Raw genomic sequence first — 20,209 nt, forward strand, 5'->3', positions numbered from 1 at the left:
TTAACACATTAAATGTATACAAATGCAGATTGGTAAAGTTCACTTTGGATAAAATTCTGCATTGGCTATTATTATAGAATACCTTTCATCTTTTTCATATAGATTGCAATAAAAATTGCTGACTTCTGTTTACATATATAATTGGTGTAAATATTTTTCTCATATGCATAGTTTTATGTAAAGATAGCATTTGGGCTCAGATGTTTATCACATATTTCTTTCTTCATCTTATTTACCACTTATTAAGTAATATTTCCCATGGATATTTTTGCGAAGTATCCAACATGCGTTTGTATTTATTTCAAATTCTTTCAACCAGGTAGTAAAATCTTCACAATTGTTTATATTTGATCTAGCTTCGCAACGAACATTTTCAGAAGAAATCGACGATGCTTTAATTTTTTTGTACAGAAAATTGCGTGGCAAAATATTTTCAACCATCTTGCCTAAATCTTAAAGCACGCGAAAAGTTATGTGACATGACAGAAATATTACTGGATGCCCATTGGTCCATCCTAGGAGCCACTCCCTCGGTGGCTACACAGATGTGCACTTGTGAAATATGCTGGCCGCTCGCAGAGGAGCGCCAAATTGTCTCCAAACAAGATTTTCCGGAAAATTTCAGTTTTTATTTTGGTCGATTTCTGGAAAATGTATTTAAAATTAATAATTATTGTAATATAATTAATTATTTATTTTCTTGATGAAACTATGGCTATAGAAATCTTTGATATGCATTTTACTTTTTAACATCAACTTGACGATTTCATTATTCAGTGAATAGTGTAATGAGTCTGAAATTGTTATGTGATAACCACGTTCCGCCCGTTTCTCTCACAGCCGCACCGCCGACGGATACTCCACCGCAGCAAATCACGTGGTGTGTGGTGTTGCTGTTAGTGTGTTTATGAGAGACCGAAGAATGCATGGGAATCTTTTCCAAGTCCAGAAATTGTTATTGTTGACTTTCCGTTTAAAAATACCAGTGCTTCAATTCTGTTTGGACGAAGACAGCCACTCTAGGCTTATTTAAATATTCTCATTTACTTTTATTTCTGTCCTAACTACCGTTCTTCAAGGGGTCGCCCGGTTTAAATATTATTTTCGAATTAATCTCAATCTCGCTGCTAAAAGTGTCAGCCATGTTTGTTTAGTAAGCGTGACTTTAACGATAGCATTATACCCCTTCACTAACTTTTCTTCATTATTATAAACTTGGGCATTTGTCAAAGTGTATTATACACTTGGAGAATTCAACATTAAATATGCCATGAATAAAGGTTGTCCCCTGGGCTCCTGTAGCGCTCCCCTGTTCTGGGGTCTTATTATAAATAATTTGCTCAAGGATGTAAATATACCTAATATTTCCACTTATTGTTACGCAGACGACTTATTATTTTTAATCTATGATGTTTCTTTGGATAAAATTGAGTCCCATTTCAGGAAATTGGGTTGCGTTCTAAATAGTTGGACTAAAGAAGAAAATATTTTATTTAACATGGATAAAACTTGTGGAATTTTTTTCCCAAAAGAAGGGAAAAAAGTAAGGAATCCAAGACTCAAATTTCTTGACAAAAACATAAAATTTTATAGTACAATTAAAATCTGGGTGTCACACTGGATGAAAAACTGACTTTTATAGAACATTTTAAGAATATCCATAGAGCAACTGACAAGATCTTAAATTTTTACTGGACTCAATTTAATGTTAATACTTTACAGGTCAAGAGTGATATTCTGAAAAATCTGTATGACAATGTTATTATACCTAAGATTATGTACGGTATCGGAGCTTGGGGCCGCCGGGCAGGGAAGCTTGTCAGGTTGAGAACTAAGATTGATTCAATACAAAGAGGCTGGCTTCTGATTATCACTAGATACTTTAGAACAATTTCATCTTAAGTCGCATGTATTTTGGCCTGGCTTTCCCCTCTCTCTATTCGTTATAAATTTTTCTACAATAAATTCCTATTGCAATATTCAACAGAAAGCTCTCTTATTCTGGATGGAATCCAGGTTGAGAGCAACGCATTTGCCCACATTGATATAATTCAATTCATCCAAGACAGAGACATGGTATTTTATTTGATTGCAATGTATTGCCTACCAGCGAATATGAAATCTATACAGATGGGTCCGGTTTCGAGGGAGGTGTGGAATGTGCGTTTGTCGTATATTTTTATGGTTTGGAGAACCATTATCAAAAATACATACTGGACAAACATAATTCAGTTTATCAATCAGAGCTATACGCCATTTATAAAGCCTTGGAATGGATTAAATCCAATTTGATCTATAAATGTACAGTTCATATATACTCAGATGCCTATTCAGCACTCGTCGCCCTCTCTCGGCCGGAGCATAAAAATGATATCATGAATAAAATTAAAAATGATTATATGAATTTAAAATATAAAATGTCAATCAATAATCATTGGGTAAAGGCCTATATTGGTATCATTGGGAATGAGAGGGTGGATTCCCTGGCAAAGGAGGCTGCCCTGGGGGATGGGATCTCTGATGATGATCTACAACATTCTAAAAAAGTTACAATTAGCAAAATGAAAGATCACATGTATAAAACCTGGTCTGATCAATGGAATGTGTCTCCTAGAAGATCAGAGGTCTTGTCAAATATAATAATTAAGAAGAATATGCAGGGCATGGACGCTTTCCTATGCACTTACAGAGATTCCACCTCCAGGGGGTAAATTTATGTCTTAAATGTGATACTGCGGGTGACTGCATTCATTTTATTGAAAGTTGTACACTCGGCGAAGGGGGGTAAGAGCCTTATATGGAATCGGAAATTTAAGAGAAATGATTCAAAATTATAAAAAAGGAGTAAAATTTGCACAAGACATTATGAAAGTCATCAATTCTCATAAACATGTCATCGGTATCTCTGATTGATCGAGCTAACATACTGAAAGCGCTCAAATTTATGGAAACTACCCTTAAAGGGAGAGAAAGACTTTGTATGCAAAGATGCAGGGACAGCTTAAATGTTTTTGTGTTTTTATGTGCCGTGTTATTCTTTTTAGTTTACTAACCTAATTTTCTTTTTCTTTTTTTTTTTTTTTTCCTCAAGCTGCTAAATTGATTTTGTTTTTATTTGGACACGGCCGGCTCGTGTCGTTTGTTGTTGGAAGGGTTGCGCTCGCTTTTCTTCATAAGGTTCAACAAACTAGGCGGAAGGGCTGCGCCCGTACAAAACAAAACAAAACACTTGGGCATATTTAATTGACTTCTTCTGTATAATCTTACTTTTATATTATGTTATACTCAGCAACTCTTTATTAGTATTTGTGCTTGTTTGGAAGTTATCTTTGTAATAGTATAATTAATTGGAATTCTGTTATAGTAATTATATTATTGTTTAACAAGTAATTATCATAATGTAAATTTAGTACTTCATTTGAATCATTTGAAGTAAATCATTTGAATTTTTGCTGTAGTTAAATGTTTTTATTTATAGAAATTTTGCACTCATAGATTTGAATTTATCACAAACTTAAGTACAGTATTTTAGGAAAGTATTCACAAAAAGTGCTTGTATAAGATCAATGCTTAAGAAAATAAAACCTGCAGGAACCTTTTTCGAGTATTTCGAAAAAGATTTTAGATTACTGTTAGAACAGTAATCTAAATCTAGAACAAAGGAAATCAATTTAATTGAATACTTTCCCTTCATTCATCCGGCCTGGCCCTTTATGAGGCACTAAACGAGAGGTTAACAATGCTTTCTAATTTCAACCACTTATCAAACAATCTAAAGAAGACAAAAAATACATAAATAATAATAATTTATAAATACCAGTTTAATTTAAATTAAGAATTTATACAGTAAGTTTCTAAGCCCTCAGTTCCAGACGAATTTTGGTCTGGAGACTTTAGGGAAGGAAAGTTAAATACCAATGTTTAAATAATGTTCTCAAATAATAATAATAATAAAATGTTATCTCTATACAGTTAGGCAGATTTTGAATTGTTAGTAATTAGATCTGTGTTTATAATAAATAGTAAGAGGAAAGTAATTAAATAAATAATTTTAAAAAATTTTATATAAAAATGTATGTTTTTAGAATCTAGTAAATATTCAAGAAGCAGCCAATTCATTGAAAATATTTTTTCTACATCTAGTAATGAATTAACAAAGATGTTAGTAAATGATCTGTCAAAATTAATAAATAGCAAGTCCTGGATACCAGTATTATTCCTAAATATAGTTCAGTATGTACTTCTTAAAAATGCAAATTTGTATGAAAATTAAAGAAAGTGTGTACTTTCAAGTCTGAAATCGAAAAACTAATATCGCTGAGAATTGAGATTAAATATCCTCAGAATGTTCGACGATGAAAGTCCTAAGGAAAATGCAGTAAAAATACTCTCAGAATGTCAAATGATGAAATCTTAAAATTATTTGAGAATCAAATGGCATATTGTGGGATATAGTAGTGACTTGAACAAGATATGCTCAGAAAATTAAATTACGAAATCTTAGGTTGTATAACCGAAGTAAGAAGGATGAAAGATGTGCAGTGCTTCCGCCGGAATTCGAACTTCGGATATCCCAGTTGTTAGCTGGATCTGCGTTCTATTATGCCATAAAGGCTCGCGGTAAGGAGGAGAAAAATACGTTATAAAGACATGTGAGAATTAAGATCCATAGGATATCCTCAGTTTGCCCTGGAACGTTGAGACTTTCAGAATATCCTGAGGATATTTTGTATTATGAAGTAGCAGCTGAAAAGCCTTGCCAGGAGTAGAATGTTAAGAAGTTGAACGAAAATAGAGTATAAAATTTAGTTGAACGATAATAAGCGTTCAATGCCCGAGCGTTGTTTTTTTTTCCTCGTTATAATAACAGGTAGACTGAATTAATAAAGTATTTGAATTTAGCTTATTATCCTGTTAAAGCAAGATTTTCTGTAAATGATTTTATAGGATTCTCCACTGTGTAGTTCTAAGTTGCAGTTGGATGTGAATAATCTTAAGAACTAGTAAGCGAATAATCGCTTGAGTTGAGCTGAGACAGTAAATAAATTGGAAAGGGTTAAAAGCCCCTTATTATTCAAATAAGATTTAACAGAACTCCGTCTTGGAGTTGTACAATAAAGCCGACATTAGGGCTCCATTTTAAGAGACTAAGAAATAAACAAAATTAATCTTAACTAAAAAGGTATAGCCGAAGCTATCAAAATGCTAACAGAGTTGGCCCCTTAACTCTAATTGATTGCGAAGCTATCAAGGCCTAAGTACGGCCGAACGTAATAAATAGCTTATGAGAGAGTAGCCTAAAAAGGCGGACGCGTGCTATCCAGAATATCTGGTATCTCTCTCACTAAGGCAGTAGAACTTCGCTGTTAAATACCGCTCTTCCTCATTAGCATTCATATGTGATTCTAAAACTACGTTCTGGCCGGAAGTGCTTTAAGTTGAAATTAAGAAGCGATAGGAAAGGAAGTTTAACTCAAAATTTAACTGTTAGTAAAATTAACGTAATCCTTACAATCTTAATAATATGTGTAGTTATTATTAATAAATTAGTACTGGTTCTTGCAACTCTGAGGACTACTGTTTTGTTAACCAATTAGAAACTGTTCAAATCAGAATGCTAACTAATCGGAAATTCTAAATTTACGTCAGAAAACTCTATACATTCTTTGCTACAAATTGAAGTCTGGGGAGGGAAGGAAATCTATTAAGCAAATACGCCCAAAACAGTGTCTTTGGAATAGGGATTTCCTTCGAAAGGATTCTTTTCATTCTGACATCATTATCGACATTAGATGGACATTCAGTAATCAATTTTCCCATCGTGATAGAATTCCATGATAAATTCTTCTCATTATTCCTCCCATTCTCTCTATTCATTTCACGTATATGAAAGGAGAAACATATTAAGGAAATCTGGGGAGATAGAATTCTCTCTGCTACGTTTTAAAGAGAAACATATTTCCATTATGCCAGTATGATAGGTTTTCATATTAAGAGAAATTTCCATCACATCATCATCACTTCATTTCAAGTTAAACTGTGGGTATATAATAAGGAATAAAGAGAATCATTAGTTTGAGAATTTGTGTTGCTGCTTTATCCATTATCTTCTGTACCGAAATTCTCGTAAACAAATTATAGTTACTTCGTGTACTATATAAACAGGTTTACCAGATTATCTAATCTGGGGAGCTCATTTTCTTTATCGTATTCTTGTGCTTAGTTCTCCGGTCCTCCTGAAATGTGTAAAATGTTTGATTTGCATCCAAACTTAATTAAAACGTTATTAAAAATTTATAAATATCTAAACTTTGAACTAATTTTGAATCTAAACTTTGAATTAAACTTTGAATCTAATCAATCTGCTCTTCTTTGAGATAGCCTCCAGTTTTATTAAAAATGTCCTCCATTCTAAATATTACATATAGTATCCCTGTAATAAGTGCTTCTCGATTTACGTGGGGGTTAAATCTTGGTAAAACTATCTTAAATTCAAAATATGAGCCATCAGAACTACATCTCACACCCCAAGAATCTTACTTTAACAATTTTTCATTGATGGGCTAACAAGGCTTGAAGAAATGTGATAAAAATACATAAAAAAAAATGTTAAAAACATAAAAATGAGTCATTCAACGTAAAATCGATTCAATGTAAATAATAAACTTTTGAACATTCTTTGCATTTTATTAAATACTACACTAAAAGTAAAAAATAGTGTGATTGTACGTAATCAGATTGTGTGGTTTATATCTTAAATACTTATGAAAAAGATTAGAAGTTGGCCTATCTTTTTAGCCTCTTGGTTTACTCCGTACAGTTTACTTTACAGCGGAAATGAACCATAATAAATTAAATCGCACTTTCAGAAATACTAACAAAGGAGGAGAAAAGCAATTCTTTCATGTTCTGGTAAAAAAAAAACTGAAAGCTGGCGGTTCGCAATATCTTAGCTACTAAAGAATATGTTTTTTAAGTTGTTGCTGAAATTTTTCGCGCTGTTTTCGGAGAAGGAGCGTTCACGTGTGTGTTCTTTTAAGCCATGAATATGTCATCGTCACGCTCGCAAGCTATCTTGGTGGTAAGGACACCGACTGTGTTGGTGATGGACAGAGGTTTCCGTCAACAGATATTTCACAGCTTGTCGATGATATACAGGCAAGTTTGTTGGTGTTAGGGCTAGTTTGGGCCAAGAAGATATTTTGTGGAAGCAAGGAAATGATGGAGTAAACAGTAATGAGAAAGGAATCCTTTTCCACTTTACTTATTCTTCTACACCAAGAACTTGAAAGAATGAATTGTCAATATATTAGATGCAGTAATTAAAAAATAAGAATGGCGTATGAATGTTACTGGCGAGTCACAAAAATTAAAAGTTGTTGCTTAGTTTGAAAAAGTAAAAAAAGCAGTAGTGAAGCTAATCTTAGAGGCTAATCTAAGGAGAACAATCAAAGACAAAACATTCATGTGTGTAGTTGAAAAAAGCTTTTTCATATGACCGCTTTTTACAAGAAGGTAAAAAATTTTTCTAAACAAAAATATGTAGTAACCTTCAAGGGTATCATTGATTTTCATGTCTTCGAACTGCTGAAATATTTTCATTTAAATTTTCGAAGAAAATAGTATGGAATTAAATAAAGCCGAATAATAATATGTTAAAATTTATCTTCATATTATCGTCTGCACCTCCATAAAAGAGTTTATCCTTAACGTGGGCAAATTACAAGATTAGAAAAATCATGCAAATATTTCTTTACTGTTCTTAAATAAAAATAATATCATCGGTTACCATTCATAAAGCTAAATCTCTTTACTACTGTCGAATAAAATTAAAAGAAGTTATTTCTGCATATGAATTCAGAAGCAATATGCAGAAAACATATGCATTCAGAAAATATACACAGATACCATATATATCAACGCATATGCATTCATAATGTATTTAAAAAAATACGCAGAAATAACTGAAGTATTTATTTCAGCACATCTTTTCTGAATACAAAATGATATAAAAAATATCAGAATCTTAAAATTGTATATTACCGTTTGAGTGAAATTTAAAAAAGACATATACAAGCCTTCAATCTATATTTGATATAATATTTTGTCACAACCGTTAGATTTGTTTTAGATGCAAACCATAGTGGATACAAAATAGAAATTTTGCAATCGATTTTTCATAGGGTTTTAGAACTCTTCTTTATTTATGACACACTTCGTAGTCTGAAAATAACACTTATAAAATATTATCAAGAAGTTGAAATCAAAATGACCTTTTTAATGAATAATTTATGCTGTACTAAGAAATGCACTGTTGTAATTTTGAAGATAAATGAAAGATCTTAAGTATCGTCAGCTGGCAACAAAGTTTATGTACGACGCGCTGGATTTAATGGCAAACTGAAAGCACTAAGGCTTGTTCTAGGAGTTAAATGTTAAACGGAGACTTTATTACTCAAAGGGAAAATGTGTAATGCACTTCAGTTAGCGAAATTCGGCGTCTCTTGATGAATACCTGAAATGTAGGAAAATGTAAAATACAGGGAGGGGGAGGGAAAGAAAAGCGCTTCAGTGTACTTAGGTCTTTTTTTTTTTTTTTTTTTTTCATCCCTTAAAAGAATGGAATAAAATTAAATGTCAGCTTAAATTAAAGACTGGATTCTTTCCAAGTGTGTTTTCCGGTTTATTTAGTAGTGCCTACATTTAGAACAACTATTTCTGAGACCCCTTGTATTTAATTTACTTTTAGAATAAAGAACTTGATCAAAACTATCCAGTTCGATACAAAATTTTCAGTTTGCTTTAGAAACCGTTCGATTTCCGGTTACTTGTTTTCGAGAAAAGGGCAACGACATCCCGATCATCCGGACATTGTTCCTAAACGAGAAAACGGAAGAACAAAATTTTCTTTCCTTTGTGGGTAAAAGGAGAAAATTTCCGCCTTGGAGGGAGGATGGAGCAGAGGAGCTAACCATTTTCGATAGATTACTTTGTCCATTAAACCCTTCCAGTGTTTATTCTATCAGATAAAAGCAATTTTGGGAGAATAATATCCAGTTATCCTTGAAATAAGCAGATTTAAACTGCGGGGTTCCTCTATGTACCGCTTTCAACCCGAAAATATATGATGGAAAACATTTTGGAGATTTGAGTCTGTTTGAAAAACTCATATATAAACAGTGACACCAAGAAATTAAGAAAATGTTTGATGCGTGCTTAATTCATTAAATGTCTATAAATATTAGTCTTCCATAACTGCATCATTTTCTGTTACAAATATGCACAACTATTTTCAATAAACATTTCGTTTTAGATATCTACTGCTAATAATATGTACTTTAATTTCACTAACAAAAAATTATAATTGAATTTCGTCAATTAGCTCAGTAGAACAGGAGATATAGAACTGTCCTCTCCCCCCCCCCTTTTTTTTTTTTTTTTTTTTTTTTTTTTTTTTTTGCGCAGTGTACAATAGACAGAACACTTATTACTGGGCACTGCAAATTCGATCATGTTTTGAGATATCAAATATAGGTTTTCGAATTTAGTTCTGTTGTTTCAACTCCGGAATGGATAATTCCAACATTACAACGCGCCTGCGTTGTACAGTACTTGGTGGAGGATTTCGGAGAACGAATAATCAGATATGATGATCTGATTCCAATGGACTTTTGCATCAAACAGTAGATCTCCACAAAAATTGCAGGACGTTCGACAACATATTAATGATGCTTGTGCAAACGTGTCACCCGTTATGCTACAACGTATGCATCCTGAAGTTATAACAAGGTTCAGCTGTACATTTCAGCTGACAGAGAATAAAAAAAAAAATTAAAAATAAGATATCTTGTTATAACTAGTTGTTTACCTTTCTCCAAGATCGTTTAGTCACGTCACAGTGTAGGAAATCGCGAATAAATGCGCGTTTAAAACATTATATTCTTAGCATTCATGTTCATGACGTGTCTTTTCTTGTTAAATCAATGATGCTCTACAAATCTGTATTACTGTATTTCACGTTTTCCTCATATCTCGTACGGTTTTCGTGATAGGAACGCTATCTTAGCCGTCTTCCAGCAGGTGACACTGTAAGCAGTCTCATCTGATAGCACATAACCACTTTACTATACCTCTCTTATGACTATAACTGCAGCCGTTTGGCAGTTAACCGGCTGGTACCGGACTTAAGTTGGCACACTGTATAATTTTCGTATGTTAATCTAAATGCTTAGTCTCTATCGATAATGTCTACAGATAAACTATATTAAACTTTAAAAGGGCCCTTTTGAGCGATCATTAAAACCCCCAAAAATTTTATTCAAACTGTAATATAAAATTTTAAGATTTTGTCATTTTCCTCTTTATATCATTTCACATTCAGAAGAGATACGCAGAAATAAAAGCTGTTGGTTATTCTTTATCTGTGCAATTTTATTTTGATTCGACAGTAATGACTGAATTTTGTAAATAGTGGCAACAGATGATATTATCTTCACTTTAGAACAGAAGCGAAATATGTATTACATTCGCTAATGATTTGTACTGGTGATGTCTTCCATTGTAGCAAACTGGTGGATGTCATGGCGATATTTGTTTCATATGGTGGTATGAAGTCAACGTTCTATCGTTTAGTCTCACTACGATAGCAGTAATGAGTCATAACATGAAACGCGGTGCAGAAGACCGTGGACAAGTACATATTGTGCAGAGGAAAGTAACATGATCAGAAGTAGACTACATGGTTTCTTTGGAAAAAGGAACAGTCAGCAACACAAATTCAAGGGTGACTAATGGCCGTGTGTAGTGAACAAACGCCTACGGGAAGGTCTGTATTTAATTGGATTATGAACTTTACCATGGGAACTGAAAGTGTAACGAAAATTTTTAACACTTGCTAAGAAGTTGATGTCGCGTAACTCAAAAGTTTGGTCTCGAGATTTTTAAACAACCGTTTTCATGACTGAACACGTGAATTACATTCTATTCCGAACTTACAGGTCCTGTCGCAAAACGATTTTTTACGTTCTGTACTTAATTCGAGGAAAAGTAAAATGTGCGACTGTGATCTTGGCTTCGGTTTTTCGTTTCGAGACGTTGAAGATCGAAGCCGTTTCGTTTCGAATTTTTTTTTTTTTTTTTAATTGATTTCATGTAGACGTTCCTTTTGGCAAGAATTTATTAGTTTCGGTGGGGAGGGTGGAGGGTAACTTCAGTCTGGTCGGCACATATTGTAACGAAAACTCATAGCAAAGAATAACTAAACATTAGTTGAAATCACGTTTCCTTATTTATTAAATACAGTAGTTCATATATTAAAGACATATAAATGTTAAATATATAATAAAGCTTACGTTTATAAATGTATACCTTCAGTTTTAATGCATTTTAAGTTTTAATGCTACCTTCAGTTTTAATACATTTGGAATGCATCCTGTATAGGAATTAGGTAAAAGGGAAACTCCTTTAAAGTTAGGGAAATAATATTGTTACGAATTTGGTATTTAAAAAAGCTAATGTTAGTTCAATTATAAATTAAATGGTTTTATTTCCTGCGCAGTGCAGTGCGTGACGAATATTAAAAGAAAGCTAAGCCGTAAAATTGAAAATACAAGAGCGCGTGCATTTAACATTTAATAAATATCTCTTTTTGATTTCCAGAAAGTACTAGAAAATTCTCGGACGCGATTTTAAAATCTTATAAAAGGAGGAAAACCTCTCAGTTCGTAGTAATTACTTAGTTTGTTGTTGTTTAGAAAACTGCTCTTGTTGATTGTAGCGAATTCGCGGATTAGCTTTCTTTAGCTGTTTTGGAATTAAGTTCTATTGAACATCTGAGTAGTTAAAAGATAACTACTGTGAGCTATTGTAATACTGCACGATAATTTGAGGAAATTTAAGCATATTTCTTGTGATAATAATAAATTTTTGTTCGTTTTTCATCGGACTTGTGCCATTCATTTCGTAACGAACCCGTATGCACGCAACAATATATTGATACGTGGTGAAATAAAGGTCGAGTACAACTGTTTCATTGAACAGGAACTGAGTTTTCAATTGAAATTATTTTGTTATTATGAAACAGAATACAATTTATTCAGCTATCATGAAATAGATGCACGCGCTCACACATATGTAGGTGAGACTGAAATAATGACCGTATTTTATGCAAAAATTGCATAAAAATATCATAGCATTTTTATAAATTCTATCAAATTAAAAACATGTTTTATATCCATTATTTAGAATTGAATTTATATTACTATATAATTTTCATTTTAATAATTGGCTTTTCATTATATTGAGTTACTAATATACAATTATTGATAATAGTCAGTATTAATCCAAAGGGGCAATTCGCCCAGAAGGACTTAAAATTTCGTTTGGGTATTTTGCGTCCATTCACTACAAGCATTGTTTCACTTTTCAAATTGTTGCCACCAAATATTATCGCCCTGTATTATATTTAAAGAAATTAAATAATGAAGAATCTGCATAAATGTATGTATGTTTCTCGAATTGTGATAAAACAACGGTACCTAGAGCCATCCAATTTTGAATAACGTAATCCTGCGAATTTGGGCATCTGGAAGCCAAAACTTGAAATTTGGAATTTTTTTTTATTATCGATTTCATATTTTGTAAAATTTTAAGGAATTTTTGATTAACAAACTCAAGGATTTCAAAGCGAGTAACGGCAACAATCTACGGGGGGGGGGAATTATATAGTAAAATATATATAATTGAAATTATATAGGAATTATAATTCAGTTTTCTTGAAGCGAAACATAAATTTCATGAATATGAGATATCTGCATATTATTTAAATTAAGATTAAATCAGGATGCTTATATTTACTCCGTATGCTGAAATGAAATTAAGGTGTTGTGCTTCAAAAAGCAGTCTAGGCAATTAAAGCTGAGGTAGAATTCAGCTTCAAAATATTAGCTTTTTAGAAAAACTCGGATAAAGTTGTTTAAATAACATTTAAATCAAAATATTACTATCGAAAAATATTAATTAAGTCTGGCAATTTCGATTTAGAGATGATTATTTTAAAATTTTTATTATACATTTATATTTTAAGAGTTCTTTTACTGGTGTAATTAATGTCTTTGTAAATTTAATTTTCGTTGCTGACTAACTACTTGGTGAAGACAGAAACTTCATTTCCGTGGTTAGTCCTTAAAAATGAAAAATAAACCGTTGTTTAATTTTATATTACGAATGAAAATTAGATGATCATATATTACACCTTCAAATTTTTTATTCCACTGAATGTAACTTTTATAAATCTGAAAAAAGGAATTCTTTCTGAAGGTATTGTTTGCTCTGAACCAAACCCTAGTACTTCAAGAGAGTCTTAGGCATGGGAGATCTTCCTCAAGCTATGGTACAGAAGATCTGGTCCGCCATTACAACTGTGGGGATTTGAGTTCAGTTGTCTTTGGACCTCAAGATTCAATAGACGTAAGTGTGTTTTACTGCTTTTTTCCGCATATATAACTGTTCCGGAATACAGTTATGTACTCGAATTTTTGGTTAGAGATATGCTAATCATCGTACTTGAAATATTCATTTCTTATTTTACACTGAGATAATAAATAATATATAATTCCCAAATTACTTTTTTTTTCATAGAAGCAGGCTAAAATTGACAATTTTCTTTATATTTCTCATGCAGATATATTCCTTCTTCTTCCTTATTTTATTTTCATCCGCTCCGCTTATTGACACCGCTTTTTGTGTTATTTCACTTTGACACATAATATTTATTTTGATGAAAATAATGGGTAAACCGCAAGTCGATTCTGTTTTTCAGGGATTTGAATTGGAATGATTTATTTAACTATGGTAATGTGCATTATACCTTAAAGGAATACTTTTTTAAGGTAATTAATTGATCACTATTCACGCAACACATGGATAAACCACTAAATTGTTCATGCAGCCTTCTCATTAGCCATTATTAAACCCTGGGTCGAATTAGCAGTATGCATCATTTTTATCCATTTGGCCAGTGGTGGGCCTATCTTTTTTCCTGTTCTTAGCTTCCAATGAAATTAGTTACAGTCAAACTTTTTAAATCACCGTCTGATTAACATGTCACTTCGTTTATTACGTCATTTTTCAACATCTCAATTACTTAACCATATAGATAGTTAGTGTTTTCTTTCTCTGATAGAAAAACAGAAAAAAAGTCCTTTTACTGCGTTTAGTTTTAGCTTGTAGGTTTATTCTATTAATAACAGACTTCCTAGTACATAACCCTTCAGAAAAAGTCTATATTTTCTTTTGTGTCGATATCAGATGCCTGGAATCAATTAAAATGTTTGTTAGAAATAGAAAGGAGCCCCAAAACAGTTATTTAACCTACTCATTTGACAGGATTCAAACCCTTGGTCAAACTATCACATTGATTAAATTGCTTATTTTGGAGAGTACTGGGTTTTTCGAAACCGAGAAAAAATAAAAATAACATGTGCCCCGCTGGCAGGGATTCGAACTTTGAACTTTCCATTTGTTAGCTGGACATGCTAACCATTTAACGGCTTTTCACACTCGGGTTAATTTGAGGAAACGGAACTGGTTCCATGTTGCCCCGCTAGACGAGAAGTTCAGATTTTTCAGCGGAAGAGAAACTAATTTTTTTCGATACCGGTCGGCTGTGCCAGGTCTTCATTAGCTCAGGTTAATCCTCATATGAGTGCAAATTTCTCCACGATAACACAAGCGAGTCTATGTGAGACCGGTTGCTGACAATTTATCGTCCACCATATTTTGGTTGGGGCGTCTCTGTATAACCCATTATGTTCTTTGGAAGCCAAGAAACATGAAAAACCAACTGTACCCTGCCGGTTATGGGGATCTTGCATCATTCAATTGCTAGCTAGGCAGCTAACCACTTACAACACCAGAACGCTAAAGAGAAAACTTGGAAACTCTTTCTTTTCAAAATCAAAGCTGTGCTTCCAGTCCTTAAAAATGAGTTTGCTTGAAGACAAGGAACGAAGATCGATTAATTTTCTTTCATCTATGGTGCCATTTATTGTATTCATTAACTCTGGAATTGTGTTTTAAATATTGTTATAAATATATTTCAAGCTGGCTCGAATAACGAAATAATAGTTTGAGAACATCAGTATAAATATCGCTCAGTTTTATTAAAGAAATGAATAGTCGCGGGGAAGTATAAAATGAAGGAGTTTATTGAAATGTAGGTAAAAAAGTTCATCTCTTTCAGAAGAAAAAAATACTCGAAGTTGTAGATCAAGTTTGAGAAGAAAACGACCGTCAATAAAGAAAAGCGTTTTTAAATGTGTAAAAAGAATAAAAATTTGTGTACCACTTATAAGATATTTTCTCCGTCCTTCCCGCATGTCTTCGTAGTATAACTACAAGCACGCTCATCGCGTAATGGGGAGGTCCGGAGTTCGAATTACGGCGAGGGCATTGCTCATTTTTCATGCTTCTGCGTTGATATAACCTAATGACTGTACGTACTGGTGAATGAAATCACAAATTAGATTGCCTTTCCATGAAAATGAAAAATCTCATTTTGTAATGCTGCATGCAACCAAAATCGAATGGACAGCTAAAGTAAACGGAATTTGCTTGTAAATTAAAGATTTCCTTAATACAATGTGTAAGCAAAATAAAATATGTATTTCTTTATCCCGATTAAATTTTGAATTCTTGAAGAGCATTTTTTTTTAAGCTTTCGGGTCACCCTGTTTAATACATCACTTTTCATTCAGCCTTGATAATTACCATGCAAAAGAGGTTTGACTGTATTAGGTCTTTTACTTGTCTTGAATTTTCTCTCTGCATCCCCCCCCCCAGATGCAAATGTTTGTGACGTTGCGTTTGCCACATGCATTGTCAATTATAAAGCAGTTCTTCATAGAGCTGCTAGCATCTTTATGCCTTAAAACTTGAAGAAAATCAGTCTCACTAATGATGCCGGTAGCCTTGCCATGGAGCACCCTATTGCAAGAATCCTTTTAGCTTGCTACCTTAACTAATGAGGCAAAAGGAAACTCCGCTTGTGAAAGCCTACGAACACATTTGTGAAATTTGAATTTCCAAGTTAAAAACTTAGCTATAGTAGGTGTCAGCACTTATACATCCCAGCACTCTATGGAAGTTTCTTTATTGATGAACACTAACTAACCCGCCTAAAGAGCCGGTATTATTATGTAGTGGTTCTGAATATAAAACATCAATGTTCAAAATATCCATCGTGATCCAAATATCACTCAGCTATACTCTAAAATGTGCAGCCATACTTCTGCACCTCACAGCTATAAGAAAACTAAAGGAAGCGTCTGTTATTATCTTATCATAAAATCTGCAGTTTATAAATAATATGAAGTGCTGCGATGGTGGTTAGCGGTGTTGGCTGCCATAGCTTTGGTCCTGAGTTCGAACGTTGAAGAACACGTGGATGTTTATAATTGTCTATCTACCTTTTCACGAATATCCGTTTCTTGGTGACGAGCTGGCTAAATGACCAATGATTTGGTCATTCCTGAGCAATGTTAAACAAGAAAATGTCCGTCCACAAGAAAACAAATGTGTGTGTTAAGTATATTTAGAAATATTAATTTGTTTTAATTAAGCTCACCAATGGTCAAGTGAACAAGAATGCTTTTGCTGTTATTTCACACTAAATTTTATCCTGGCGAATGAATTGGCTGCCTGCAAGTTTTCATGTTTCTCATCAGGAGTAACGAGAGTACAACCTAGTTTCCCTTAGAAAATCGTCTACGACGGTGTCTCTTCTTTAAGAAAATAACTCTTAAATGCTTTGCCATAATGACTAAACAAGTACAAACATTTTACGATCAACAGATTATTTATATGATATTAAACAATCTCTTGAATTGCACTGCGTCTAACAGAGTTAAAGTATCATCACTTTTTTGCTTATGTACATGGATTTCCTTTCATTATGCTATAGCATGGGTTGTAATCTACATTGGCTCAAAAACGTTAAGCATGCAATGTAAATTAGCAGGTTTCGAAAGCGTAGTTGAATTTGAGTGGCTGAAAATCATTGGGAATGCAGATAGCAGTATGCAGATAACGCACGTTACAGCCAATCAGATGTTACTGTCCGAACTCATGTTAATTAGGCAGTCATTGAAGACGTCAATATTCTCAAAGATTTCAAAAGGTTCATTTAAATACTGATACTAAGTGTTTATTACTTTCATAGGATAATTTTGATGATATTCATATTTTTACGGCTGAAAGAAGAAAAATGGAAAATAGTGAGCGTTGGCGTTCTCTCGGACGCATTGAAGCAGAGCAATCAATCAAAGATGTCGCTCTCTTCCTTGGCGTTGATTATTCGGTAATTTCTCGAATGTGTGTCCGGTTACCTATACCCGGTTGGTTGACCTGTGCCCGGTCAACCAATCGCTACTACCCATTCTAAAGATCGGCATATTGCTATAGTAGCCAAGCGGAATCGATGAGCGCCCTCCACAATACTCCTGTTACATCCATGGTTGCAGCGTCACCTGGTAAAACAACATCTGCCAGTACTGTTTACCAAAGACTTCACATGAAGGGAATGTAGGCTCGAGTACTAAGTGTTTGTGCTCCATTAACCGTCCAGTCCAGAGGGGCAAGATTAAAGTGGTGTCATCAACATCTCAAATGGACATTGGCGCAATGTCCTGTTCATGGAAGACTACAGATTTGCCCTGGAATCAGATTATAAGCACATAAGGGTCTAGATATACCACGACACTCAGAATCAGGCTCTAATACCATCGAACATCACGCATTCAGGGGTGTTTCATCATGGTGTGGGCTGGAATTTCAATAAGATATCGCACCCAGTTGCACAGCTTTATAGATTGTTCTGTGACAGCTGCGCAGAACAGGAAGAAGACCTACACGCCTTTGTGAAGCTCTACGCTAGTTCTGATTCCCTCTTTGTGAATGTTAATGCCCGTTGCCAACGAGCCTACGTCGTTAAAGAGTACCTGGAGTGTGATTTCATGGCCTCCCATCTTAATCATGTTGAAAATCATTAGGGTGCCTTTGAGCGTGTTGTGCACTACGTTTACTTCCTCCAGCCAGTCTCATACAGCTTCAAATTTCTGTAGTGGAAAAATGACCATTGCTAGCATCTACAGGGGTTAATCACTTCATTGGAAACATAGGCAGTCGCTGTAACTTTGTGTGAAGTTCCGGGGTATTAGTCACATACCAAATTAATGTAAATTTTGTTTATTTTTAACTTTAAACATAAATTTTATAATGATCCAAATGTGACGTCATGATTCGCGAAAATTAAATGTTGTTTTCATCTTTGTATATAATGTACATAATACTTATTTTCATTCCTGCATAAATACATTTCCTACCTTCATGTGCAGTTTGGTGTTAATCAAAGCTTTACTTTTTCGTTGTGTTGATTTAACTGTCACGTGTTTATCTTCTGGAAGCCAGTACAAAAAATAAATTGTGCAACTTCATCCTTTGCCTTGGGAGAAACTGTGTCCATACAGAATATAACTTGCGATTAAAATTGGAGGATTAAGATCCTCACTAACCTACATTCTCCAACATAAAACAGCTTAATTTAAACCAACATGCTATTGTAATCCATAAATATATATATCATAAACAAAGGTCATTAAATCTCAACTCTCTTATCTATATTTAAGCCCTAAATTGCTGTTATTTCATATCCCAATTACATGGAAACATTAAACCTATAAAGATTAGATGAAAACTCCCGAAGGCAGGGAATCTGCTGTTGTAAGAGATTTAATGAACCATTTAATGAAGATATATGACTTATTAATGCGTGTAAGAGCTTAATTGCTTTCGTAAACGCGCCAGGTTAATCCTTAAATAAAAACTTGTTACTACACTCAGCATTCTAAAAAAAAACTCAACAAATTCTTGTTACTACTTTTTAGCTATTGAAAGAAAAGTAAGCTAGTAATCGTATATTGTTATGTATTTTCATGTACCAATACCTGAAAAACCTTTTTCTGTTTCCAGAGGAATGTGTTATATTGTTTTTTTTTTGCCCTTCACTAAAATACAATACAGTATATTGCTCTTTTGAATGAAAAAAAAAAATAGTTATGTTCTGTCTAATATATTTCATTATCTCCGTAGAAGGATGGCAGTGTCCAGTTTGTGAGTTTAAAGAAAAACTATCTAGCTCTGACAGTATTTTTAATCGAGCATGTAGAATCAAGGAAATATCTTTCGAGAGATTAATTTATAAGGCATTTCTCCCAAGTTCCTAGCGTGCCTTCGTGGTGTAGTGGTTCTGCACGCTGGGCCGGTATTTCAGAGGTCCGTGGTTCGATTTCCGGCGAAGGCGATTGCTCATTTTTCATCTCTTCTGCCTCCAATTTACCTAATGTCTCTATACTGGCGCCCGAAATAAAAGGGTGTTGGATGAGGATTCTCCTGACCCAGGATTTGGCGATTGGGTCCCCTAAAAACCGAGTAGGCCTTTAAAAGGGGGAGTATATAAGGTATTTCTCCGGCCTTCCTCGCGTGCCTTCGTGGTGTAGTGGTTCTGCACGCTGGACCGGTATTCCAGAGGTCCGTAGTTCGATTCCCGGCGAAAGATTTGTTAATTTTTCGTCTTTAATGCTTCCAAAATACCTAATGTCTCTATAAATTCTTTCCTTATACTTTAGAGAATGCAGTTATGTTGTTCATTTTAATGCACTTGGTAATAATAATAACATGTCCTTTTTTGATTTTTACACATAACATTGCTGCCTTAAGAATAGGTCAGACTTGCAATGCAGTAGTGGAGGAATATTAACCTTTTTCTCTGTGGCGATATCTTTGATTCTGTCTTATCTATTGCAAAAACTTCAATTTCAGTCATTTTAGATATTAGTCCTTTTTCTACCAAGATATAGATTTATAGTTGGATATGAGTGAGGAGATCCAGTATTTCCTAGAAATAATTTTGATGCAGATTAATTTTACCTATTGACAGCTTGGTTATTTAACACTTTCCAACGTAATTAACTTCAACAACCATACTATTGTCAATGCATTTCTTCAGAAAGTGTATCTACTCTCGATACCTTCCACGACGGAGATGATCTTGTCCAGTAGGGTCTTGAAAATCAGTCTCTTTCAAATTTCTGTCAATTTTCTTTTCTTCTTGCCACCTTTTTTAATTTTTTTTTTTGGGGGGGGGGCACCAACT

At 33.7% G+C, this 20,209-nt stretch overlaps 1 protein-coding gene across 1 annotated transcript in view; it reads left to right on the top strand.

Annotated features, from left to right (window-relative positions):
* LOC118185364 (metalloprotease TIKI1-like) overlaps positions 1-20,209 on the top strand; it is a 182,656-nt gene that overhangs the window by 66,594 nt on the left and 95,853 nt on the right. The window contains exon 6 of the mRNA XM_035355205.2: positions 13,318-13,467. Within this exon, the coding sequence (XP_035211096.1) occupies positions 13,318-13,467 (150 nt within the window). The remainder of the gene's footprint in view (positions 1-13,317; positions 13,468-20,209) is intronic.

This window comes from Stegodyphus dumicola, chromosome 7 (assembly GCF_044657685.1).
Source record: "Stegodyphus dumicola isolate Sdum_Otavi_A_Nest chromosome 7, ASM4465768v1".
Taxonomy (NCBI): domain Eukaryota; kingdom Metazoa; phylum Arthropoda; class Arachnida; order Araneae; family Eresidae; genus Stegodyphus; species Stegodyphus dumicola.